Source organism: Notolabrus celidotus, chromosome 17, assembly GCF_009762535.1.
Source record: "Notolabrus celidotus isolate fNotCel1 chromosome 17, fNotCel1.pri, whole genome shotgun sequence".
Classification (NCBI taxonomy): domain Eukaryota; kingdom Metazoa; phylum Chordata; class Actinopteri; order Labriformes; family Labridae; genus Notolabrus; species Notolabrus celidotus.
The window spans coordinates 2119633-2147174 of record NC_048288.1 but is presented as its reverse complement, the minus strand read 5'-3'; the positions used below and the strand labels follow the sequence as shown (position 1 = coordinate 2147174).

Here is a 27542-nt window from a genome sequence, read left to right as displayed (position 1 = left end):
GTACACAGGCTGGAGAGTGCAGTGCAATGCCAAGTCAGTTCTGCCAGACAAAACCCTTGGCATGGTATTTATTCCCTCTGAAGACGACACTAAAGTTAGATAACCATGTTTGGACAATAGGAACACAACAAGTGGGAAGAAGACCTGTGCTCTAGTTCTGGAGACAGTAAGTCGGCCATAACACATAGATAAAGACAGGAGCAGGGGGAGAGACCTTGACTACTACCCTGACACGATCTCGCCCGTCACAGACGACATAGGAAACAAGTTACTCTAAACATGACATTTAGACTGAAAGAATACAATAGTTAAACATTCTTAGATACATATATATAAGACTATGAAAATTCCACGACATACTGGACCAAGGCAAAGCCTACCATCAAGGTAGCATCAGTGAGGACTCAAAAAAAGCCACAGCTTTCACAACACCATGGGGGCTGTATGAATGGAATAGGATCCCTTTTGGTCTCACTAATGCGCCCTCAGCCTTTCAGCGCAGTATGGAAGAGAGCCTAGAAGGTCTCAGGGATAAAGTATGTATTCCCTATTTGGATGATGTTTTAGTTTACAGCAAAACATTCACTCAACATGTTGAGGATCTGAGATCTGTCCTACAACGTCAGCAAGCCTGGGGAATAAAACTGAGACCAGACAAATGTGAACTGTTCAGAAATGAGGTCCGCTATGTTGGGAAAGTGGTCTCAGCTGATGGTTACAAGATGGATGATAAAGAAGTTGCTGCAGTACAGGCATTAAAGACAACCCCTCCTACAAATATAAAAGAGCTGCGGAAACTTTTGGGTTTCCTGGGTTACTACAAGGGTTATGTGCAAGATTTCTCTCGCCATGCAAAATGTCTGTATGATTTGCTTTCAACAGATGCCACCCCGAGTCCTAAGTCAAAGTCCAACTTTCGGCCAGCCAAAGCGGGACAGCTCCCCCCACACCAGAAAATAGTGTGGACTGACACTCACCAGGAAGCTTTGGACTATCTTGTTGATGTTTTGACCAACCCACCTGTAATGGCTTATCCTAGGTTTGAGGATCCATTTATTTTGCATATAGATGCTTCAGAACAGGGACTTGGAGCAGTCTTATATCAGAGACAGGAAGGTAGGCTCAGAGTCATTGGGTACGGTTCACGAACATTAAGTCCAGCAGAAAAAAACTACAGATTACATTCAGGGAAGCTTGAGTTTTTAGTACTTAAGTGGGCAGTAAAGGAGAGGTTTAGAGACTATTTGTTTTATGCTCCTTCTGTGACAGTGTACAGTGATAACAACCCTGTGACTTATGTTTTAAGCACAGCTAAACTGAACGCGACTGGACACCGCTGGGTCTCTGAACTGGCCGACTTCAACATAACACTGAAATACCGACCAGGAAAGGCGAATACAGACGCAGATTTCTTATCTCACACACCTGTGAGTATGGACTCTTACATGACTGAATGCACAGAACAATACTCACCTGAAGTCTTAGGTGCCATCTTCAGTGCAGTTGAGACACAACAGCACTCACGGCTGATCGCTGTGAGTGGGAAACAGGGGGAGCCTGGAGGCTCCTCGCTCTCCCCGGTCTCCCCCTCGAAGCCTGTTCGTGGGTCGGAATGCCGCCCCATCTCCAGCCACTCTCTGCCAAACTTCACCCCGGCTCCGCGGGACTTTTCCTCCTGTCGCTCATCTGGCTGGGATCGGTCACCGCCACCGATAGACCCAACTCCGGCTGTGGCTTCCCCTGAAGTCGCCGCTGCTTCTCCTCCTCGGACGGTCAGTGCAAACCGGGCTACTCGAACTGCCTCAACCAGGGTGAAGCGCCAGAAGATGCTGAAGGAGGCCGTGATCAGACGCTCCGTGGGTCTCCCTCAGGCGGGGCTTCTTCGCTCCTGTTCACCTGGGCTGCGCCCACAACCACAACCACGACCTCCGTCCCCGTCTCCGTTATCCAGCCCTGACAGCTCCCAATCATCGGCCCCACGTCCTCTCATTCCCCCTACAACTCTAATTATTAGCGACTCCATAATAAGGGACGTCCGCTTCTTTAACGCCATCACCCGGTGCTTCCCTGGAGCTACGGTCCCCGTCATCCTGGACAAACTGCTGGACCTCCTCCCCTCACTCCCGTTGACCATCACAAAAATTGTCCTTCATGTTGGGACGAACGACACATCCCGGCGGGAATCGGAACGCACCAAAAGAGATTTTAATCTTCTTTTAAATGTTTTGAAGGACTCCGGAAAAACGGTTTTCATTTCTGGCCCCATGCCTACCCTCGGTCGCAGAGCTGAGCGATTCAGCCGAATCCTTAGTCTTCACACCTGGCTCCAATCCGCATGCAACTCTCATAACTTGTCTTTTGTGGACAACTTTAACCTTTTTTGGGACCGTGCACCACTGTTCAAACGGGATGGAATTCACCCTAACGGACGGGGTAGCCGAATGTTGTCGGCAAACATTCTGCACGGGGTCCACTCTCACCATTCTGAATGACTGTCTGCAATCAAAAACACAGGTACACCTGCTCCTGTCACTCACTTCTCCCCTCAAAACTGCCTGTCCGCTCACACTAGCCCCACCTACTGGTTCGATAGCGTCCATTCATGTCACCCGCCCCTCACGACAATCACAGGAGTTGTCCCATCTGTTAGAATCACTCCCACTCCCTCACCTCACTCTGTCCATTTCATTAAATCCATCATCTCTGCTCGCCACAATACTGTCAAAGAAACTACAAAAGGAGCAAACAAGAACAACCTTACTACAGTACACATAAACAAGAACTCCTCTTCATCTAAAACTCAGACAGAAATCAACATGGCACTTTTTAATATCAGGGCATTAACACAAAAATCTTTCTGTATAAATGAACTCATCACTGATTACAATCTGGACTGTCTTTTTCTGACCGAGACATGGCTGGGCACAGATGCACCTGCCACACTGCTAGAGGCCTGTCCACCCAGCTACACCTTTTCTTTTTCCTTTAGAGAAGGAAAGAGGGGTGGAGGCACAGCCCCGATTTTTAAAGAAACAATGAAAGTAAGAGATGTGGATTTGGGCACCTTTAATGCATTTGAATATAATGCAAGCTTTTTTAACGCCAACCCTAACTTCCTTGCTGTGACTGTGTACAGAGCTCCTAAATTATCTGTACCCCTGTTTTTAACAGAATTCTCAGAACTATTGTCAGTCATTCACACTACCCATAATGCCTGTATTTTAATTGGTGATTTTAATATACATGTCGACAATCTGGCAGATACCAGAGCCAAAGAGTTTTTAGAATTGCTAGAATGTATGGGTTTTAAATAGCATGTTAATGTACCAACTCACAAACATGGACACACCTTAGATTTAGTTATATCCTTTGGTCTTAACATCAACATAACATCCATCACTGATCTGGCTCTGTCTGACCACCACTGTGTGTTTTTTAACAGTTTTAATCATTGCCTACCCAATTGCAGAGATCATACTATCAGAAAACGTTACATAACCCCTGAAGTAGCCATAGCTCTCACATCACAAATATCAAAATACAAAAATCCTGTCCGACCATCAGCCTGTGATGACTTAGTCAATGATTTTAACAGTAAAATGAAAACAGTGCTTGATGCAACGGCTCCAATTAAAACCAAGAAAATTACCACAAAAAAGATGGTACCATGGAAAAATGACTACACGAGGAACCTAAAGAAAGAATGTAGAACTGCTGAGCGCAGATGGAGAAAAACAAAACTCACTATACATCAAAACATATTCACTGAAAAACTTCAAAACTACAATAAAGCAAATCGAACATCAAGACAGGCATACTTCTCAAACCTCATAAACACCAACATCCACAACCCCAGACTTCTTTTCAATACCATTGATTCACTCTTACACCCCACAGTCAACAACAGTGCTCAGCTTTCAGGTTCCAAATGCGAAGAGTGTGCTGGCTACTTCAGGGCGAAAATACTTAAAATTAGGTCTGGTATCTGCCAACAAAACATGCACACTGCACTTTTACCTGTACCAAATGTACCCTGTGATGACAAGTACGGCTGTTTTGACCTGGTTGATGCTGACACACTGAGGAGGGTGGTAACAGAACTGAAACCCTCCACTTGTTCCCTTGATCCCATCCCTACCTCCCTTTTTAAAACTGTTTTTAATTCTGTATCGGAAGACATACTCACCATAGTAAATTATTCTCTACAGCTGGGTGTCTTCCCAAATGATTTTAAAACTGCTTTAGTGAAACCTCTTTTAAAGAAAGGGAACTTAGACATTTTATCACCTAGTAATTTTAGACCAATTTCAAATCTCCCATTTTTAAGTAAGATTTTTGAGAAACTTGTTTTTATCCAGTTAAATACCTTTTTAAACTCAAATACCAAATTTGAAATGTTTCAGTCAGGTTTTAGAACACATCACAGCACAGAGACCGCCTTACTAAAAGTAGTAGATGACATCAGAAAAAACCTTGACAACAACAAACCTACAGTCCTGGTGCTACTTGACCTCAGTGCTGCTTTCGATACTGTTGACCACCAAATTCTTTTAAACAGATTAAGTGAGTATGTTGGCCTGTCCGGTAGTGTTTTTAAATGGTTCGCATCCTACCTCTCTAACAGACATTTTTGTGTAACAATCAACAATCAAAACTCTGAACATCATGAGGTTACCTGTGGGGTACCGCAAGGATCAATTTTAGGACCGTTACTTTTTAACTTGTACATGCTTCCCCTGGGCAGTGTCATCAGGAGACATGGCATAGATTTCCACAGCTACGCTGATGACACTCAGCTCTATGTGGCCGTGTCTCCTGATGACACTGGGCCGATTGACTCACTTTTTAACTGCATTTTAGATATTAAAACCTGGATGTCACATAACTTTTTACAGCTCAACCAGGAAAAAACGGACGTACTTGTCATCGTCTCAAAGGCTCAGAGAGAGAAACTGGCCTCCACACTAAATGTTCATGGACTTAATCCAAGCCAAGAAGCCAGAAACCTAGGTGTTTTATTTGATTCTGATTTTAACTTTAAACCACATGTTCGTTTTATCACCAAAACAGCCTTTTATCATTTAAAGAACATTTCTAGAGTGAGGCCATTTCTCTCTCTGAGCAACACAGAGAGACTAATGCACGCTTTTATAACCAGCAGGCTGGACTACTGTAACGCTCTCCTTTCTGGTCTTCCAAAAAACACAATTAACAAACTGCAGTTAATACAAAATGCAGCAGCTAGAGTTTTAACGAGGACCAGAAGGAGAGCACACATTACGCCTATTTTAAAATCTTTACATTGGCTACCTGTTGCTTTTCGTATTGATTTTAAAATTATTTCACTAGTTTTTAAGGCACTGCATGGCCTCACACCAGACTACATCTCAGAGATGCTTTTAGTATATAAACCAGGTAGGTCTCTCAGATCCTCCGGCTCCTCTCTTTTAGCTGTTCCTAAAAGCAGAACTAAAACATTTGGTGACGCTGCTTTCAGCCACTACGCTCCCAAACTATGGAACAGCCTGCCGGAGGATCTGAGAGGAGCTGATGGAGATATTGAGACTTTTAAACGTAAACTAAAAATGTATTTATTCAGTCTGGCTTTTATGTAGGGTTTAACAATTTTATTACCTACCTTTTACTGTAATATTGATTTAAATGTTGCTTTATTATTTTAATAATTTTAACTGTTATCTTATTCTATTTTTATGTATTTATTCATTCATTTATTTAATTGTATTTATCTACTCAGTTTTATTGATATTTTTAGCCTTGGTTTATTTTTCAACTCTTATCCTTACCTTTTAAATCTATTTATTTTAACTATTTTTATTTCTTAATTGTGATGCTTTAACTTATTTTAATTACACATATTTTATTTTGGTGTGCATTAGTCTCTATTTTATTTTATTTTTATGTTGTTCTTATTTTTAATTTGTATTTTTATTAGTTTTATTATTATCATTATTATTATCTTCCACTAAAATGTCTTAGCATTGTTTCATTTCTGCTTCTTTCTTGTTTTCAATCCCTGTAAAGCACTTTGGGTTGCATTTTATTTGTATGAAAGGTGCTATATAAATAAAGATTGATTGATTGATTGATTACTGTATTATTGTGTCCTTACTGTATTATTGTGTCCTTACTGTCTTGTTGTGTCCTTACTGTATTATTGTGTCCTTACTGTATTATTGTGTCCTCACTGTATTATTGTGTCCTCACTGTCTTGTTATGTCCTTACTGTCTTGTTATGTCCTTACTGTCTTGTTGTGTCCTTACTGTCTTGTTGTGTCCTTACTGTCTTGTAGTTAAAAGTCCTGTTGTTCCATTCACCACGTCAAATTCCTTATGTGCAAACTCACTTGGCAATAAAGCTTTCTTGAACGTTGAATCTTGAAACAACATAGACTTTAATGTATATGGTTTCATGTGACATACTTCAGTTATTTTGAGAATCGGGTCAAGGGTTTTGAAGCAGCCTCACAAAAACAGTCCGATTCCTGCTGTCCTCACACAGCCAGTCCTCTCTCAGCGAGGTGAGTGGGTTCATTCAGTTCTGCTCAAATGAAAGAATAACATCTCTAAATGTAAACTTAGTTTGAATCCTCCTCTGAGTGGTTTCATAGTAAAACCTGTAACCATGTTTCTGAGACAAACTTTAATCCTGCCTCTGACAGACTCATCATTTATGTATTTAATGTGATTTTATTTTGACTGAATTAAAACAAACTAAAGACAGCATGACTTTGAAGCAGCACTCTGAGGACATGGTTATTATAAGTCATGGTACAGAGCATGTTTCCACTGTGATAGAGAAGTAGAGATATAGAGACGTTGATTTAAAAGTTCCTCTTCTTAAAAACGTCACAGTGGTTAGGTTGATGAAGTGAACAGTTATCCACAGATCCAGGGAGCAGGTCTGTCCGTCTGTGAACATGATGATTGCTAACTTCTTCCTGAGTGTCCTTTTTGTGTCAGGTGAGCTTTTTCACTCAGTTCATGTTGATTTCACTTGAATCATTTACATCTGGACTCCAAAGTCCATCTTTAAATCTTTTGATGTAATAATCAGTTTGTTCATTGATCTTATAGGAGCTCACACTGCTAGTCCTGAGAAGGCAGATCTGAGTATTGCAGCACCAAAGACGGTGCAGGCACTGAGTGGATCTTGTTTGCAGATCCCGTGTAACTTTGCAGCTACATCAGGTGAAGAGATTGACAGCAGTGGGAAAATCTCCGGAGTGTGGATTAAAAATGACTTCAGATTTGCCAAATATCCAGACAATGTGGTTTTCAAAAGCAGCCGAAGAATTAACAACTACACCATGAGTCTGACTGGAAACCTGAAGGAGAAAAACTGCACCACTTTGTTTTCAAATGTCCTCACAAGTTACACAGACATGTACTTCTTCAGAATAGAGAGCAGCACATTCAAAGCAACAGCTTCTTGTGATCCTCTACACATCACAGTTAAAGGTAAGAGAGTCTTTTTATACATGTTCATAATGTTGGTGCAGCTTTCTCTCTGTCAGCAAGGACCAAACTGATGAAATCAAAGATTCTCCTACAGTGAATCATACTTTTGTGTTCTATTTGCCTAATGAAGCTGATCCTGAGTCTGTTTCTAACTCACAGATTCTCCTCCGAGCCCCAGAATAGAGATCCCAGCAGGAGACCTGAAGGAGAAGGAGTCTGTCACTATAACCTGCTCAGCTCTCACTCCCTGTCCACACTCTCCTCCTAAACTCACCTGGAGTCTCCAAAGAGACTCTCTCAACAACATGGAGGAAAACACAGATGGAACCTTTACAACTCAAATCCAGGAGAGCATCACTCTGTCAGAGCACCATGATGGATACAACATCACCTGTTCTGCCACATATCCTGTGAATGAAGGCAGAGATGTGAGGACAGCAGAGGAGACAAAGACTCTCAGTGTTTCATGTGAGACCTTCTTTCATTTGGATGATTTAACAGAAAACAGGAACATTTAAGTTTTAGATTTTAAAATAGGTTTACTGCATGAACCAACAATTGCACAATTCAAAGTGTGTAGCTGCAGCAGACCCTGACCTCCGACCTTCCACAAAGGGAGGTGTCCCTGAATTAGAGCTTTATAGTGTGGAGCTGAAAACCTACAGTTTGTAAGAATGATCCCTCTTTATCTTCTTTTTCCTCATCTCTCCATCAATCTCTCCACGTGTCACATCTTCCAGACTCTCCCAGGAACACCTCAGTGTTGATCTCTCCCTCTGATCCGGTGTCAGCTGGCAGCACGGTGAACCTGACTTGCTCTTGCAGAGGAAACCCTCCGGTCGTCCACTTTGTCTGGTACAGGATCAGTGATGGCAGGCTGGAACTGATCAAAGTGGATTCACAGGTTTATGTCCTTAAGGTGACCAGCAGTGATCGAGGGAGATCCTTCTTCTGTGGATGCAGAAATGATCGAGACATTCAACTATCAACAGGACTCCAGCTGATATTTGAAGGTGAGCAAAGACTGTCTCTGGTGTTTTAGAGGAACAAGATCTTCTCTGGAGCCGAGGGTGACTTGTTGTGTTACAGGTGATCACTCGTCTGAACCTGTTGGCCTTGAAGTGGTTTTGAAGATCCTGGGAATCCTGTTGCTTGTCAGTACACTGATCATCTTTGAGTGGTGAGACAAACTATAACATATTGGTTTGCAGTACAGACAGCTGGTCTGATTGAAATGTGCTTGTGTGTCATACAATGTTAAAAAAAGAAACACGTTCTCATCCTGTTTCCTTCAGGTGGTTTCGATCAAGACGCTCCATGAAACCAGTGAAGGTAAGCTCCCAGAGAAACAGAAGGTCTGTGTGAGATGACTAAGGGCCAAATTCCACCACATCCATGTCCGGTCTGTCTGCGATCCGTCACAGCACCAGATCTGATAGGTTTCTATTCTAGTCAATGTGTTAGCGGAGCAGAGTCATGATTACTGGAGTGTGTTTTGGTGGTTGATCACTTCACCAATATTTGTCTATATAAGACCATTGACATTTAGACGGTGTGTGATGTGTTACAACAGTTCTCTAAACTCCTCTTCCTCTTATACTTCTACAGGAAGCAGAGGAAGCTGACTATGTCAACACAGCGGCTGAGTTTCCATCATCACAGCAGGGAGTACTGACTTCACAAGCTGCATCAGGGAGACCTATCTAACAAACCCAAATAACAATGACATGATTTGAATAAATTGTAGACTATATGTCCATTATCAGCGTTTTATAGACCATGCAGAGGCCACAGTCCATAAAGTCCTGATTATGAGTACCTCTAATACTATCTGATGTGTTTTACAAAGGAAATATAAAGTGTTAAACAAGCTGTCACTCAGTTTCCAAAGAAACTCTTCAAAGTCTTGTCACCTTTATACAGCACATTCACACTGATGTTACTTATTGGGCCATGGGGCGTTGTTTGTAAAGATTTGTACACTGAAAATAACAGCAACAATTCTCCACATTTAGCTTCAAAACCTCCTAAAAACTAATGTTAATTTTAAAAGTCACTTTTCTAACACATTTACTGTAGAGCAATGTTTGTGATCTTCTTCACTTTATTTTTGTCGGCACAAATTCAAGTTAAACTCACTGTTAAATCAAAGGGTTAAATGATGAATCAAAATGTTAAATCTAAATGTCAAATCTAACTGTTAGTTTTCAATCTAAAAGTTAAATGTTGAACATACTAAAAGTTAAATCTAAATGTTAAATTTCAATCTTAATGCTTAATGTTAAATATACTAAAAGTTAATCTAAATGTTAAATTTCAATCTTAATGCTTAATGTAATATCTCAATTTTAAATTTAAATGCTAAATTTGAATGTAAACGCTAAATGTTAAATATAAATGTTAAATATAAATATAAATGTTGAATATACTAAATGTTAAATATAAATGTTAAATGTTAAATATAAATGTTAAATATACTGAATGTTAAATCAAGAGGTTAAATGATAAATCAAAATGTTAAATCTAAATGCTGAATTTGAATCTAAATGCTTTGTTAAATATAAATGTTAAATATAAATATAAATGTTTAACCTAAATGTTAAATATACTAAATGTTAAATCTTAACTTTAAATCTAAATCTAAATCTTAAATCTTAATTCTAAATATAAATCTAAATGTTAAATTTACTAAACGTTAAATCTTAATTTTAAATATAAATGTTAAATCTTAATGTTAAATATGAATATAAATATAAATGTTAAATATAAACGTTAAATCTTAATTTTAAATATAAATGTTAAATCTTAATGTTAAATATGAATATAAATATAAATGTTAAATATAAATGTTAAATCTTAATTTTAAATCTAAATGTTAAATCCTAACGTTAAATATAAATATAAATATAAATGTTAAATCTTAATGTTAAATCTTAATTTTGAATATGAATCTAAATGTTCAATCTAAATGTTAAACATACTACATTTTAAATCTTAATATTAAATATAAATGTTAAATTTTAATGTTAAATATAAATCTAAATGTTAAATCTTAATTTTAAATATAAATCTAAATGTTAAATATGTAAGCAAATAAATAAGGGGAGAAACTCAGAGGGAGTTGTTTGTTAGAATCGTCTGTCTGATTGAATTTCATTGTAATGTTTGAATGTTTTAATGTTCCTTCTTTTTAAACTTTTATATATAATTTCTTCACAACCTCTTAAAAACACAAACTGTTTTCTGGATGATTAATAAACTATAAAGATGAATAAACTATAAACAACATTTTCCTGAGTTATGACTGATCTGTGTTTGTCACCACTCGACCAATCATTGTTGTGTTTGCATTGTTTCATTGTGAAAGTCAGCATTTTAAAGCTCCAGAGAGGAGTTTCTATCAGGTCACACCATCAAAATCATAATATTGATGTCTCTTTATGACCCATGAAAGCAGACGGGACCATCAGAGACAAGATTTATTATTCATGTGTAGTTATTTGTAATGTCTAAAACCACTGGCGGGGTAGGTGTCAACTCATTTCTTTAACTCTTTTCCAGTGAGAGAAATATTTTAGTGTTCAAATAATGTCAGATTATTTATTTGGGACAGAAAATACGACTTACACTTTGACCTACAGGGGGCGCCAGAATCAACACACTGTGAAAGTTCCTCACAGGAGCTTTAATTAGTCTACATCATGCACCTGACTTCTTCTGTTGTTAATAACAAATGTATATGTATCTTCTCTTTTATCACTCCACATGTTTAAATGTAAGCAATCTTATTCACAGCAGCTGAAAGATGGGGGGCGAATGCATGATAATCAAAGTCACATGGAGTGTTTGGTGAAGAACAAGTGGAGCTTTAAGGAATCAGGGGAAATAGAAACCATAATGATGTTATAATATATTATTAGTTATATAATATAAAAACCCTTCATGAAACGTCAATTTGGGATGAGAGCTACCTCGCCCGGAAGAGGGAGACCGGGGCACCCCCTGGAGCCAGACCCGGGGCGGAGCTGGATGGCGAGCGTCTGGTGGCCGGGCTCTCGCCCATGAAGCCCGGTCGGGAACATGGAGCCGCCACCCTGTGGGCCCGGGTAGGAGGCCTGGGCGTGCTGATCCCCGGTGGCATAGACTGGCTGTTGGGACGTGGAACGTTACCTCGCTGGTGGGGAAGGAGCCTGAGTTAGTGCGGGAGGTGGAGCGATACCAGCTAGATATAGTTGGGCTTACCTCCACGCACTGCTCTGGTTCTGGAACCAAACTCCTGGAGAGGGGCTGGACTCTCTCCTATTCCGGACTCGCTCAGGGGGAGAGGCGCCGGGCGAGTGTGGGGATACTCACAAGCCCCCGGCTGAGTGCCTCGATATTGGAGTTTTCCCCGGGGGGCGAGAGGGTCGCCTCCCTGCGACTTAAGGTTGCGGGGAGGAAGGCTCTGACTGTTGCTTGTGCATATGCACCAAATGGCAGTTCGGAGTACCCGGCCTTCTTGGGGTCTCTGGATGGGGTTCTGGAAGGGATCCTGGATGGGGACTCCATTGTTCTCCTGGGGGACTTCAACGCCCACGTGGGCGATGACGGAGACACCTGGAGAGGGGTGATTGGGAGGAACGGCCTGCCCGATCTGAACCCGAGTGGTGTTCTGTTGTTGGACCTCTGTGCTAGGCATGGACTGTCCATAACGAACACCATATTCGAGCATAGGGTGGTTCACAAGTGTACCTGGTACCAGACCACCTGAGGCCAAAGACCGATGATCGACTTTGCAGTCGTATCATCAGATCTGCGGCCACATGTTTTGGACACTCGGGTGAAGAGAGGTGCAGAGCTGTCAACTGATCACCACCTGGTGGTTAGTTGGATCAGATGGCGGGGGAGGCTGCCTGACAGACCTGGTAAACCCAAACGAATAGTGCGGGTGAACTGGGAACGTCTGGCGGAGACCCCTGTCCGGGAGGTCTTCAACTCCCACCTCCGGAAGGATTTCCTGTGCATCCCGGGGGAGGTTGGGGACATGGAATCTGAATGGACCATGTTCAGGGCCTCCATTGTGAAAGCGGCTACTAGGAGTTGTGACCTGAAGGCCATCGGTGCCTGTCGTGGCGGTAACCCTCGAACCCGGTGGTGGACACCAGCGGATACAAGCGGCTGAAATGAGTTTCCTGCGAAGGGTGTCTGGGCTCGGCCTTAGAGAGAGGGTCAGGAGCTCGGACATCCGGAGGGAGCTCGGAGTAGAGCCGCTGCTCCTCTGCGTCGAAAGGAGTCAGCTGAGGTGGTTCGGGCATCTGATAAGGATGCCTCCCGGACGTCTCCCTTTAGAGGTGTTCCGGTCACGTCCAACTGGGAGAAGGCCCCGGGGTAGACCCAGAACGCGGTGGAGGGATTATATCTCCCGCCTGGTCTGGGAACGCCTCGGGATTCCCCAGGAGGAGCTGGAAAGTGTCGCCGGGGAGAGGGATGTCTGGGTCAATTTGCTTAGACTGCTAGCCCCGCGACCCGACCCCGGATAAGCGGAAGAAAATGGATGGATGGATGGACGAATATGAGTCATATTGGATGTTGACTAACGTTTATTGATATCCTCTACAACAGGACTCAACAGGAGGGTGCCGACTACATCGGTCCCATAACAATAACAATACCATGCATCGCCGATCTCGCGTGAGACGTACACAGACTATGGCAACATGCAGTAGTCAAAACAGTTAAGACAACTGTCTACATCCCTCTTCTTTAGCTTTGGTTTCCAACCGAAAGAAAAGAAAAACACACATTTCACCATATGTTCTGATACTCAAACATTGTACTGGAAAGCAAACAGTTTCGCATGAACACTACTCCAAACTTTCACCTGTAACAGAAACATATGACATTCAGTATCTGCAAGTAAATTCACATTTAACATTTCTAGCTCATTGAACAATTGCACTAGCAACATGAACAAACATCACACCTCACATACATTGTCTCGTGTGTATATTTATATTTTCTGAAATCATACTTGGCTGAAATATTTCTTGTTTGGCTTTGAAACCCTACCACACCTGAGGGGTATACTACAAAGCCGGATTTGCGGTTATCGAGGTAACTTCAGGGTTAACTCTGGATTTTCAGTACTACGAAGGTGGTTCACTCCTTATCAGGGTAGATAACCATGGTTACTCATGCTGAACTGATCAGAGATCAGTTTGTAGTAAACTTCGCCCACTGACCAATCAGCTCGCTCGATCACGGAGCTCTGTGGGCTGATCGCGAGGGGAGGGGGGAGAACTGCGGTCAAGCCTGCAGTTGAGAGGAGACGGGCAGGACACTTTGTCTACCTGTATGATTTTATATATAAAATACTGATGACAGTTATTGATAATCTCTCCTGACATCAAACTTAAACAGAGTCTCAAGTCAGATTATTCAGATGAAATTGTTGTCCTGCATTAAATATAAAACTGAGCATGCTTATCACTTTGAATCATGTTCTCATTTTTATTATAAGTCCTTTAGCCACATATACCGTCAGGGCTGCAGCTGAAATACTACGTCTAAAATTTACACACACGACACAAGATTACATCAGAGAGAGAGAGAGAGAGAGAGAGAGAGAGAGAGAGAGATCACTGTCAGGGAATAAACAGAGTTATTATAGTCAGATATATCTAATGATTAATAAACAGAGTTATTAGAGTCAGATATATCTAATGATTAATAAACAGAGTTATTATAGTCAGATATATCTAATGATCAATAAACAGAGTTATTATAGTCAGATATATCTAATGATCAATAAACAGAGTTATTATAGTCAGATATATCTAATGATCAATAAACAGAGTTATTATAGTCAGATATATCTAATGATCAATAAACAGAGTTATTATAGTCAGATATATCTAATGATCAATAAACAGAGTTATTATAGTCAGATATATCTAATGATCAATAAACAGAGTTATTATAGTCAGATATATCTAATGATCAATAAACAGAGTTATTATAGTCAGATATATCTAATGATCAATAAACAGAGTTATTATAGTCAGATATATCTAATGATCAATAAACAGAGTTATTATAGTCAGATCTATCTACACTAATGATGAGAAATGAGACGTCATTTGTGTATTCAAACAGTTTTTGTCCTCTCTCTCAGTTCTTCCTTCATGTTTTAAACTCATCTGTGTTGAAGTTAATCTGGATTATGTGTTTAACTTCTTCATATTTTTCTAATATCAGTGCAGTGTTTGAAATTCATGTCAATGTGCTGACAACAGACTGTCTGTGTCTGTGATTGGTCACATGTTGCCTTCTCCGCCCCGTTCATGTGAACGCGCTCAGGGTAATTCTGGATTGACTCAACATGTTGATAACCAGCTTTGTGTGACAGTTTAGCGCGATCTCCTTTGTCAGGTTCAGTGAAGCCGGATCAGGAGAAGATATCTAAGATATGCTTAACTCGCTTTGTAGTATACCCCCCTAGTGATATATGTAGATGCAGTAGGTTGAACTGTATTTTTGTCATGTGTTTCCACACACTTCTCAAACACTCTGCTGGGGGTCTCTTCACCACTCTTTTGTTTTTGACATTGCTTATTAGGTGTTTGCTTAACATTGTCAGGGTTGTCAGTCACCTGTGTTTTGTCCATTTGTGGTTCAGGTGTGTGTTGTGGCACTTCTGGATCAGGTGTGATGGTTGGCTTTGGTTCTGTTACTGGCAAGATGTGATGTTGGTTGCGTCTGTACTCCTGTCCTTCATGCTCCACAATGTATGAACGTGGCTCGGCACACTTTCTCCTTACCACTCCCACTTTGTCATGTCCTTTTTGTGTTTGAAGTATTACCACTTGGTTCTCTGTTAGGGGAGTTAGTGGCTTACTCGACTTGTCATAGCAGTTTTTCTCTGCTCTGCGTTTCTTTGTAAGCTGGGCTTTGACGCTTACTGTTGTTTTTGCTGCTGGTTTTGAAACAGTTTGCTGACTGGTAGGGTTGTTCAAGTCTGCCTCAAGAGAAGTCTTTGTGCAGGAGAACCTAAATCAGTGTCTCTGGGCATGTTTCTGATGTTCAACAGGTTCAGATAGAAATCTGACCCATCTCTTTTCGTCACCTCAAGCAGTTTTTTCGCACTCCTCACAGCCCGTTCACTGAGGCCGTTGGACTGTGGGTACTCAGGACTGCTGGTTACGTGTACAAAGTCCCAAGCTCTGGAAAAGTCCTGAAAGGTCTGACTGGTGTATTGAGCAGTGTTGGGCAAAATACTTTAAAAAAGTAATTAGTCATAGTTACTAGTTACTTTCCCCAAAAACTAATTGAATTAGTAACTGAATTACTCCTTCATGAATGTAATTAGTTACCTGGGAAAGTAATTATTGCGTTACTTTTTTTGAAAAACCTTCAAATATGTAAATTAATTTTGATTTTTGAGTGGGTTTCACGGGCCAGTTGCATAGAGTAGAACAGCATAGACGGGTACTTCATTTAACTTAATATTTATTGAACCTCAAACCACAACTGGTAGACATACTGTAGGCCGTAATTCAAGTATTTTCTTCACTACTAAAAGTTTCAACAATAACAAGTGCAACAAGTGCTTTTAGCTCAATGTACTGTAAAATAAAAAAACTATCACACAGCTTCCAGAGAATTGATATAAACTGTACTTCCAAGTATTTTCAACAAAACATTCTCAGTTAAAAACTGTAAATTCAATAAATCAAACTGTCTCACAGCTTCAGACAATTGATATAAACTGTAGGTCTAGATGCAATAATATTGCATCTAGTTCTCTTGTGCGGCTGTTTGCGGCGGCGCGTTGAGGTTTAAACAACAACACCCACCTACCTGAACTCTGGCACTGATTGGCTTAACGTGAAATTGTACTCTACCTTTAGCCAATCATCATTACTTATGTGTCTGTCAGCCCTCCCCCTCACCAAAGAAAGACAGCCAACAAACATTTTATTTGCAGCTCCTGTCCTGTGCCTGGCTGAGCGAGCCAGGTCGGATGAGAGCTGTTAGATTTCAGTGCATAATAACGCGCCACATTTCTCTGTCGGTAACGGTAGCGGCGTTGTAACGTTTGAAATAGTAATTAATTAGATCACCCGTTACTGGAAAAAAATAACGGCGTTACTAAGATGCTATTCCCAACACTGGTATTGAGTACCATTGTCAGAGTACAGCTTCTGTGGAATGCCGTGAACTGAGAAGTGTCTTTTGAGCTTATTGATCACACACAGGGATGATAGACTGCTGAGCTGCTCTATCTCAAACCAGCCTGAGTATGAGTCTACTAGCACAAGGTAATGATGGTTGTTCCACTCAAATATGTTGGTAGCGACGATAGACCATGGCAGGTCAAGGACTGTGTGTGTTTTCAGTGGTTCTTTTTGTTGGTGAGGCTTCAGACCGTTACAGATGCTGCATGTCTGAACACTAACCTCAATGTCCTTGTTTAATGAGGGCCAGAACACAGTTTCCCTTGCCCTCCTCTTTGTGGCTTCCCCACCCGGGTGACCTTTGTGCAACACTTTCAGATATTCTGAGTGTAGTGACATGGGAATAACTGCTCTAGTACCTCTGATGATGATGTCCTTGTCCACAGTAAGTTCATCACAGAAACTGAAAAATGGTCTTGCCTCGGCAGACACGCTGCACACACGTCTTGGCCATACATTTTTAATGAAGTGGGTGAGTGTTTGCAGGGTTGGATCTGCCGCTGTCTGCTCACGGAGTTTGTCGAGACGCTGAGGAGAAATGAGTTGGACTGCCATCACTCCAAACTCATGCAGTTCCTCTTTTTGGGGAGAGACGTTATTCCTCGGGGCGCGTGACAGAGTGTCGGCAAGGTACAGCTGTTTCCCGTTCTTGTAGACCAGAGTCAGGTTGAATTTCTGAAGTCGTAGCATCATGCGCTGTAAACGTGCAGGGACAGAATGAAACGGTTTCTTGTGGATTGTCACCAAAGGCTGGTGATCTGTTTCAATCACTACTGGTTTGCCATAGATGTAATCGTAGAACTTGTAACAAGCAAAAACCACTGCCAGTAGCTCCTTTTCTATCTGTGCATACCTGGTGTCTGCTTGGGTTAGTGTGCGAGATGCATATGCCACAGGTTTGCCATCCTGGAGACAGCCAGCTCCTAGACCATGCTGGGATGCGTCGCAAATGAGAGTCACTGGTCCTTTAACATCATAGTAGTGTAGCACTGGTGGTTTGGTGACACATGCTTTGAGATTGTCAAAAGCGTCTTGTTGGTGCTGCGTCCAGCTCCAAACTACATCTTTATGCAGCAGCTGACGTAGTGGTGCTGACAGCTCACTCAGGTTTAGGATAAACTTCCCTAAGTAGTTTATCATCCCCAGGAAACGTTGGAGAGCTGTTTTGTCCTCTGGAGGTGGCATTTCAGTGATGGCTGAGATCTTTGTGGAGTCTGCTTTAAGTCCTTTGTCAGTGAACACGTGTCCTACATAACTCACTTCATCAAGTCTGAACTTACATTTTTTGGGGTTTAGCCTTAGCTTTACCTGTCTGGCTCATTCCAGTATTTTTTTCAGGTTTCTGTCATGCTCTTCAACAGTCTTGCCACCGACAATGATGTCATCCACGATGATGGCACATGGATAACCTGCGAATATCTTCTCCATTGCTCTCTGGAAAACTTCAGAAGCAGTGTTGATACCAAAGGGCATCCTCAGGATCTTGAATCTGCCAAAGGGAGATTTGAACGTGGTGTAGAGAGATGAGGCTTTGTCAAGTTTGATCTGCCAGAGAGAGCTTTTTGCATCCAGGACAGAGAAAACAGTGGCACCTGGCATTTGTGCTGCTACCTCCTCTACTGTGTGCATGGGGTGATGAGGGCGCATTAGGGCAGTATTTAGGGGTCTTGGGTCTATGCAGATGCGAACATCATCAGCTTGCATTCTCTGGAGTTCCTGTTTTACTCTTTGCTGCATCGCTACAGGGAGGCGTCGTGGCGGGTTGACAACTGGTGGCATGTCTGGATCCACTTTCATTGAGTAGGTCACAGGTAAGTCACCTACTTCATCCTTAAACAAATCTGCATACTCCTCAAACACAGTTTGTGACAGAGTTTTATTTTTAATGATGTCTTTTTGGTGTACTTCCTCACTGAATGAGACAAGTTTCATCCTTAGACTGTCCTTGAGACCTAGAAGTGATGTGACATCTTCATTTACCACATGGAATTCCAAGTCGTATGACTGTTCATTCAAGCAGCATTTTAGAGTTACTGCGCCACGAGCAAGGCACGTCTGACGCCATCGCTGCTGATTCCACACACTAATCTGTCTCTAATGAGCTCGTCCTGTAGTGCACCAAAGTTACAGTTCTTTGCCTGGTTTCTTAATGTGCTCACATATGCTTCAATAGTTTCACCTTGTCTCTGATATCTGGTGTTGAAGTGCCTCTCCATTATCACGTTAATCTGTGGGTTGCAGATCTCTTGGAACTTCCTTTTTAAACAGTCGGGATCCTCCCGGGACTGAGGGTTTTGCTGTTCTATTGGATTTTGGTAAGAAACTGAATTCTTATGATATATTTGGTTTAATCCAGCAGAATTGTTTCACTCAGCTTCTTTTGACTAAAGTGTGTAAATAGTTGCCATATTTTATTTAATTTTTTTCTATTTTACCTTTATCATTACTATCTTTATTGTTATTATATTTTTAACTATGCTAGTACATTGTTGTATTCTTATTCTTATATCTTAAACTGTATATTTTGACTTGTAGGATTGTGTCTGAAAATAATGTTTTGTAGTAAGTTTGCTTTTATAAAGTCTAACTTAATTAATTACAGACAAAAAGTTTAACGTGACGACTCAGTTTAAGAATAATGTTGTAAAGATGTCTGGATTAAAACACTTTTCTTTTTTCATATGCAGATGATGAGGGTCTCTGTGGTCCTGTCTGTGGAAATGTTGCCAGCCTACATTTTACTGAGTGCCTTCTCTCTGTCAGGTGAGCTGTGCTCCTTTCAGTCGTTAATCAATTACAGTTTGACATTTGTAAACAAAGGAGGAAGTCCAGGGAAGATAAGCGCTACTTTTTCTAACAGTCCATCTCCCGAACTGAACAAACATGACGTTTTATAAAGACAGTGTTGTGAAAGAAAGGGAAACATACCAAACATAAGGCTTTTTGTTTTGAACTGAGTAAAACTTTAACAACAATTCATCAATAAAGCTTAAACGTAAACTAAAAACTTATCTATTCAGTCTGGCTTTGAAGTAGGGTTTAACAATTTCATGACTTTAATGTTTTATATGGATTTTAATGTTTTATATTGATTTTAATGTTTTATATTCATTATTTTATTTATTTTAACTATTTAGTTTTTTGTTTTATTATTTATCTACTCAGTTTTATTGATATGTTTAGCCTTTATTTTATTTTCAATTCTTCTCCTCACCCTTTTTTAAAATGTATTTATTTACTATTCATATTCTTATTATTTTTTATTTCTTTTTTCATTTTTAGAAAACAGTTATAGAACAGTACATGAACATACATAAACATTTTCAGGGGCATTTATAGTGTGTGAGTCCTCCCTCTTAGTCAGTTTGAGACAGTTCAGTTACTTGCTGTTCTCACTTTCTGTGTATGTGGTCCATTTTCTCCAGTTCTTGTTGTGGGCATGTCCTCTAAGCTTTAGTTGGTATGTCAGCTTTGCCATTATATAGATATCCTGAATGATTTCAAACCAGTGCTCTTTCTTCGGGGTTCCACTTTGTACCAGTTTCTGGTGATAGCTTTTTTACTGGCAATGAGTAAAATTCTAATCAGATACCTGTCTTTTCCTTGAACAGTCTCTTCAGTGTTTCCCAAGTACATGACGGCACAAATGTTTGGAATCCCATAACCTGTTATGACATTTAGAGTCCTATTTACAACATCCCAGAAGGGTTTTTATCTCAGAGCAGTTCCAGAAAACGTGTGAGGTTGGCCTCTTTGCCACCACAGAGCCTCCAGCATGGCTGAGGTGTTTGTAGCTGCCTACTCTTCTCTATTCATATTCTTAATATTAATTTGATGCTTTAACTAATTTTATTAAACATATTTTATTGTTGTTGGTGTGCATTAGTCTGTTTTTAAAACCCATTTCTGTTTTTTAATATGTCTTGAAATTATTTTACTTCTGCTTCTTTCTTGTTTTCAGTCGCTGTAAAGCTCTTTGAATCATTTGATTTGTATGAAAGGTGCTATATAAATAAAGCTTGATTGATTGAACAAGACAAATCTGTGAAGCCAAAAAGAGTACAAAACATTAAGTTAGAGCTTCTGGAACAACTCGGGTCACAATTCAGAGAATTCACTAAAATAAACACTGAAAACATGTGAAGACATAAACAAGAAATAAAACATTTATAACTGAAAGAAAGGTGATTAAAATGAAGAACTTATAATGCAGTGTGTTGTCTGATTGTTCTCAATGTTATTGTTTAATCTGCATCAGTTTATTAACATTGAGCAGAAACATTTTAAGGGTACAGCTCAGGGCATGATTGTGTCTCATGTAAGTGATATAATAAATACGATTATATAAGGGATGTAGAACTAAATCCATTAAAGGTTGGTGATGTATTCTTTAGATTCCAACTCTGGGTACTTTTAAGGTGGATTTATGAACCTCATTGTGAGCACAAGCGATGCACAGACCTTGACAGAGATCCCTTCATTCACCTCCTCACACAAGGCAACCTGTTTTTGATTAAAGGAGCTCTCTGTTTAGGAAACCATACACAGCTGTCTTTTCTACCAAGATGAGGATAGGTAAATAATTAGGCCTACATTTAAATTTAGTAATGAAATGTAAAAACTTTGTGCATTTCTTAGTTCCAGCCTGCAATCTTCAAATACTCATATCAGAATTGAGAGTTAGCTGAGTGCGAAGGTAAATCTCAGGTAGGATGAAGATGGTCCTTTATATAAACATCAGGAGGCTCTAAGATGTGAGAGACATCTTTCTAGAACTGACTCCGAAGCTGATTTTCGTGTCATCACTATAAAGTATTTTGCAGAAACGGGGAACTCACTGGACTGAAAACTTGTCTCTACATATCATACACCAGAGATCATAGATCACTTACCCAGGGAAGATGGGTTCACTTCCAATGAAGCCAGGAAGTCCACAGACTGTGGCTTCAGGGAACATCGCGGTTTCCTGCATCAAATTCTATCTTTTAAATGAGCTTGAGATTTTCTGACCTTTATTATCAGTTTCCATTCAAAGACTTATTTCTTGGCTTGGTTACTCTGATGAAGGGGTAAGGGTGTGTCTGCTGTGTGTCATATCCACTCTGTTAATGCAGAGTATACTCCACATTATATGATTCAATTATGATTTACAGGTGCTGTGGCTACAAGTCGTTGTGGAGCACATCTCTTCATCTCCACACCTCAGAGGATGGAAGCTCTGAATGGAACTTGTTTGCTGATCCCGTGTAACTTCAGCGCTAAAGATGGACATGAGTTTGATAGCACAAGAGAGACATCTGGAATATGGATTAAAAATGACCCAGATTTTCAACAGAACCCACATAATGTGATTTTTGACAGTAATAGACCACATAACACCTATCCCATGAATATAACCGGAGACCTGAGGGAGAAAAACTGCACCACTGTTTGACAACATTAACACAGAATACCCGGACAGATATTACTTCAGAATTGAACACCCAAGTTTCAGGGCAACAGCTAACTGTGATCCTGTTATAATAAAAATTCATGGTAAGAGAGATCTAATTTTAAAATGAAGGTTTTTTTTACTTTCTTTCTGTTACAAGACTTCCACAGAGTGAACACTTTGATTATTTTTACATTTGGAGATTGAATGGCACACAGTAAAATATCTGTGTTTGATTTGAATCCACAGGTTCTCCTCGGAGCCCCAGAATAGAGATCCCAGGAGACCTGAAGGAGAAGGAGTCTGTCACTATAACCTGCTCAGCTCTCACTCCCTGTCAACACTCTCCTCCTAAACTCACATGGAGTCTCCAAAGAGACTCTCTCAACAACATGGAGGAAAACACAGATGGAACCTTTACAACTCAAATCCAGAGGAGCATCACTCTGTCAGAGCACCATGATGGATACAACATCACCTGTTCTGCCACATATCCTGTGAATGAAGGCAGAGATGTGAGGACAGCAGAGGAGACAAAGACTCTCAGTGTTTCATGTGAGACAACCAGAGTTTGATATTGACTCCTGGCAGAATATGATGATTTATGGGATGTCAGTTTATCTTTCTTTGTTCCTCAGATGTTCCTAAAAACACCTCAGTGTCCATCAGTCCATCAGGTTTGGTATCAGCAGGTACCCTGGTTAACCTGACCTGCTCCAGCAGAGCCAAGCCTCCTGTCAGCAGGTTCACCTGGTTCAGGATCAGCAACAACAGACCTGTGAACGTATCTGAAGGAGAGTTTTACAGCCTTAATGTGACTGAAGGAGGAGTCTATCACTGCGTGGCCACTAATTATCTTGGTAATCAGACATCTTCAAGTATGCCATTGACCATCATCAGAGTTGAAGGTGATCACCAGAGTCACTTCCACAAAGCTTGATGCAGTTTTTCTTTTCCACTCTTTGTCCACCTCTCTGTGTCTCTGTGCCTGGTTTTATTGTCTGCCTGTTTATTGTCTATTCACATTAGCAGTGTAACGTTATGTCAGTTTTTTTCCATTAGTTCTTCCTGATAGTTCTCTACAATGGGAAGCAGTGGTTGGAGGTATCTTTGGGATCATTGTGTTCATCTGTCTGCTTCTCTTAGTTTGGTAAGTATCAAAGAAATAATGACTCATACTCTGGCACTGATATTAAAGTTGATAATTCAAACACATGACAAATAGTCTTTGAGCAGTTACTTAATCGAACCTCAAAGTCTGACTAACCTAAAAATCTCTCATGTCTCACAGGCGTTTCAAATCTAAAGGTCCAAGTCCACAACAGACTCAGGTAGGAAAATACAAAACTTTAGCTGTTAGTTATGAGTGGTAGACATTTGTTCACAGTCCTCTACAGGGATACAGTCCCTGTTCTGAGATAGCTCTCATTTCATCCAGCAGGAGGTTCCCCTCACCCCTCTTTGTGATTTATTGTTATTCAGATTCAAACAGGTGAACAGATGTCTGCTGAAGAGCCTGCAGTAAAAACAGAGGAAGAAGAAGAACAACAACACATCCATTATGGAGAGATAGACTTCTCCAAACTGAGACATGAACCATCCTCTGACTCAGTGCAGGACAGAGGACAGCAGCAGGACACAGTGTACGCACAGGTCAAAGTGTCTGAGACAACAAACAACCAAACACAGAGTGCTGACAGCACAGAGGGTCTCTATGCAGAAGTAAAGAAAAGAACTGAACCAAGCGGAGGGGTGACACCTGATACAAAGTCTTTGGAAGTTACAAAAATAAGAAATGGATGAGGAGCTTACTAAGAACTTATAGAAACTCCTTTTCGATCTCTAAAGGGTAGCTTATGATAATTCGATAGGAAGCAACTGAGCAAAGAATTGGTGGTAAATAAATAATACTTTCATAACTTCTCTTAAGCACAGACTGGGTGAGCTAGTATAAAAATCCACTCCTCAACTCTCCATTAATAATGTCTTAAAACCCATTCATTAATATATAGTATAGTTTGTGATTTTTCCACAAATGTTGTGTTTTGTTTGATGTTTGTAGTATTCTTTGATCTAAAGATGATCAAAAAACAAAAATAATTTCCATATTGTGTTTTTATGTCTCTATCTAGTGTGAGGTTAGATGTCAGACAAGACTTCTCATAGCACACTGAAGACCCAGCCTCTTTATTTCACATTTAACATTGCAAATACTCACAGTGAGTTCACTGTTATAATAGAACAGGATGAGAACTCTACCTACACCATAGACTGTATAAAATATGGACGTAGTATCTATGACATCACCCATCTGTTTCTAAAGCGCTGTTTTGAGGCCAATCGTCGGCGGCAGCCATATTGTTGCTGTTGAGCGAGTGTGAGGTAAAGAGGCGGGCTTTGAGCCTCCTCGCCAACAGCTACAGTGTTCCCGCCTGTCAATCAAGTCAGCTGAGCCTCTCATTGGAAGACACGTGATCTAAATATCTTCGAAATTGCCGCGTTAGAAAAAAATCACCCCCCGTACAGTGTGTGCCAATCGAGACATGAGTTATCCAGACTACACTCGTCTTTTGAACCAGGCTGTAAACATGTTTATTTCTGCTGTAAAGATCGGCTTCTTTGAATTGGTGTGTATGTGGTTTCTGGTACTTCCGGAGCCCGCCTCAAGCAGATCCTCAATGAACGGCAGTTTTTAGCACTTCCACATTGGACTCATATTTTTAGACTGGAGGTTGCCGCTTGACCTGCACACGTGCAGGACAAAATCAGAAAAGATGTAACCCACACAAACCTCACAGCTGCTTCTAAGGTAGGGATAACTATATCAATTAAAGCAGGTGGAACCATGCAGTTCTAATATCAACATTAGCATTATAACAGTGGTATGAATGATAAGACTGATATTAACTCTTAAGGGTTTGGGTCAGGTATAGGTCCAAAGTAACTTGCTGTCTGCAGCAACGTTCCACAGGAATCTACGAGACAAGGGAGCACAACAACTACTGGAGAGAAAAACAGATGAGATTTATTAGTAACAACCACGCAATTCAATTCAATTCAAATCTGAAAACGTTATTGTCACCAGGGGCAATTTAAAGGCTGCAGTGGTGTTAGGCAGAAAAAGTTACATCAATACAGTCCATGGTAACAACATATGCTTATCTAGAGCTCCATTGTCTCGTAGATTCCTCTGAGCTGCCGTAGACGTCCTCCTGCTGTGGACGATCTGGACTCCAGCTGATACGGACGTGCTGGACTCCAGCGGCAACAGCTTCTACGACTCGTCTCATCACTATCACCTCTCTCTCTTACTCCCCTCTATCTGTCTTTCCAGACCCAACTCAGTTGAGGCATGATGGCTGTCTAACATGAGTCTGGTTCTGCTCGAGGTTTCTGCCTGTTAAAAGGAAGTTTTTCCTCACCACTGTAACTAACTAAATACTGCGATGTGCAATGCTCATGATGGATTAAGGTGGGGTCAGACTGAGTCTTATCCTGTCTTGGTGTTGGGTCTCTGTTCATAATTTGACATAGTGTGGTCTAGACCTCCTATGTTTGTAAAAGCGTCTTGAGATAACGTTTGTTGTGATTTGGCGCTATACAAATAAAGATTGATTGATTGATAGAACTGAGCTAACTAGCTAAATGTTCTCTTTACTATCAGCCCTCTGGTGTGTTAAATGGAGTTCCAGAGCAGGTTGAAGTTTGTACCTTGTACCAAAAATCACATTTGAACACAGTTTATTTTAATGTTATTTCATTTTTTTTTTTTTTTTTTTTTATTTATTTTTTTTCTCTTGTCTGCATATATATTTCTGGTTTGTGTCATGTTTGTCACAAACTGTCAAATATTAATGCAATTTATTCTTGCAGCAAAAGAAAAGAAAGAGAACCTTTTTCTTCTGTGCTTGTGACTGTGTGCATGCAACCCTCACCATCCCTCTTAGAACTCTGGCCTATCTTTTATTGGCAGCTAATATCATGTTCTGTAAAAGAGGGCGTGCACACCTAGGTGGGCCAAAAAAAATAAATAAGAGAAAGTGAAAGAAACATTACATAAGGATATACAAAGGGACAGGGAGAGAGAAGGAGAGAGAGACCTAACACACTTAGATGGAGAGGGACCATCTCACCATGATGCCAAAAAAAAAAATCAGTGGGGTGATACTAATGATTAAGCAACCCTTAGTGTCCACAATCATTACTGAAGCTTGGGTCGCAGAGGGTTGCCGCCGTGCTGTTTTCTATTTGTGTAACGAGACCACCACTGGTGCAGATGAAACCACTTGGGTCAGATCAGCCGAGCAGTACGGCCCGGCACCCGGGCCGCGAGAGCAGTCAGACCGAAGGACCCAACCCGCCGCGGGAGACCCAGGCCAGGGGACAAGCCAAGGACCCAGACCAGAAGCAAGCAGGTACCGCCGGAGCACCCAGGGCGACCCCCTGGATTTAGGAGTTCCTCAAAGTGTTCCTTCCACCCCCTGACAACGTCCCCAGTCTAGTTCAGCAGTTCTCCACCCCTGCTGGAAACAGCCTGAGCTGAGCCCTGCTCCTCCCACACCCTGGTTTTTGCTTCCACGATCACCAACTCTGCAGCCCTCCTCCGCTGCTGCTAGAGAACCCTGGGCTAGTCAAGCCCTCAAGGCCTCCTTCTTCAGCCTGACGGCTTCCTTCACTGCTGGTGTCCACCACCGGGTTCTTGGGTTACTACCTCGACAAGCACCTATGGCCTTCAAGCCACAACCTCTAGCAGCAACTTCTGCAATGGATGCTTTGAACATGGCCCATTTGGATTCCATGTCCCCAACCTCCCCAAGGATGCCGATGAGAAATCCCTCCAGAGGTGGGATTTGAAGACCTCACTTACAGGGGCCTCAATCAGACGTTCCCAGTTTACATGGACGAAACGTTTGGGTTTACCAGGTCTGTCAGGCAGCCTCCCCGGCATCTGATTCAACTCACCACCAGGCAGTGATCAGTCGACAGCTCTGCTCCTCTCTTTACCCGAGTGTTCAAGACATATGGCTGTAGATGACACAGGTGATCTGGTATCAGGTACCTTATGAACCACCCTATGCTTGAACATGGTGTTTCTTATGGCCAATCCATGGCCAGCACAGAAGTCCAAAAACAAAGTACCACTCAGGTTCAGATCCGGCAGGCCGTTCCTCCAAATCACCCCTCTCAAGGTGTCTTCACCGTTGACTTTGTGGGCATTGAAGTCCCCCAGAAGAACCATGGTGTGGTCCAGCTGGGATCCCTTCCAGAACCCTAGCCAGAGACTCAAAGAAGGCCGGGTACTCTGAATTACTATTTGGTGCATAGCCACAAACAACAGTCAGAGCCTTCCTCCCTGCGACCTGAAATCGCAAAGAGGCAACTCACTCATGCCCCGGGGAGAACCCCAACACTCAGGC

General features: G+C 41.3%; 1 protein-coding gene and 1 pseudogene across 1 annotated transcript; both read left to right on the top strand.

The window, feature by feature from the left end:
- The first annotated feature begins 6476 nt into the window (after positions 1-6476).
- LOC117828774 (sialic acid-binding Ig-like lectin 13) lies at positions 6477-9612 on the top strand. Its single transcript, XM_034706085.1, has 8 exons — positions 6477-6539; positions 6874-6981; positions 7096-7479; positions 7639-7947; positions 8220-8492; positions 8569-8659; positions 8775-8811; positions 9088-9612. The coding sequence occupies exons 2-8, from the start codon at positions 6939-6941 to the stop codon at positions 9184-9186; spliced, it is 1236 nt and encodes a 411-aa protein (XP_034561976.1). The 5' UTR covers positions 6477-6539; positions 6874-6938; the 3' UTR covers positions 9187-9612.
- Positions 9613-18962: 9350 nt separating this feature from the next.
- Positions 18963-27400, top strand: LOC117829316 (annotated as a pseudogene).
- Positions 27401-27542: the final 142 nt, after the last annotated feature.

What these genes read in the sequence shown, in the direction of transcription:
- LOC117828774 (XM_034706085.1), top strand. Translation starts at nt 6,939, where the DNA reads ATGATGATTGCTAACTTCTTCCTGAGTGTCCTTTTTGTGTCAG. An exon ending in GAGTGTCCTTTTTGTGTCAG is followed by an intron (nt 6,982 to 7,095) that starts GTGAGCTTTTTC and finishes TTGATCTTATAG; the next exon opens with GAGCTCACACTGCTAGTCCT. An exon ending in TCTACACATCACAGTTAAAG is followed by an intron (nt 7,480 to 7,638) that starts GTAAGAGAGTCT and finishes TCTAACTCACAG; the next exon opens with ATTCTCCTCCGAGCCCCAGA.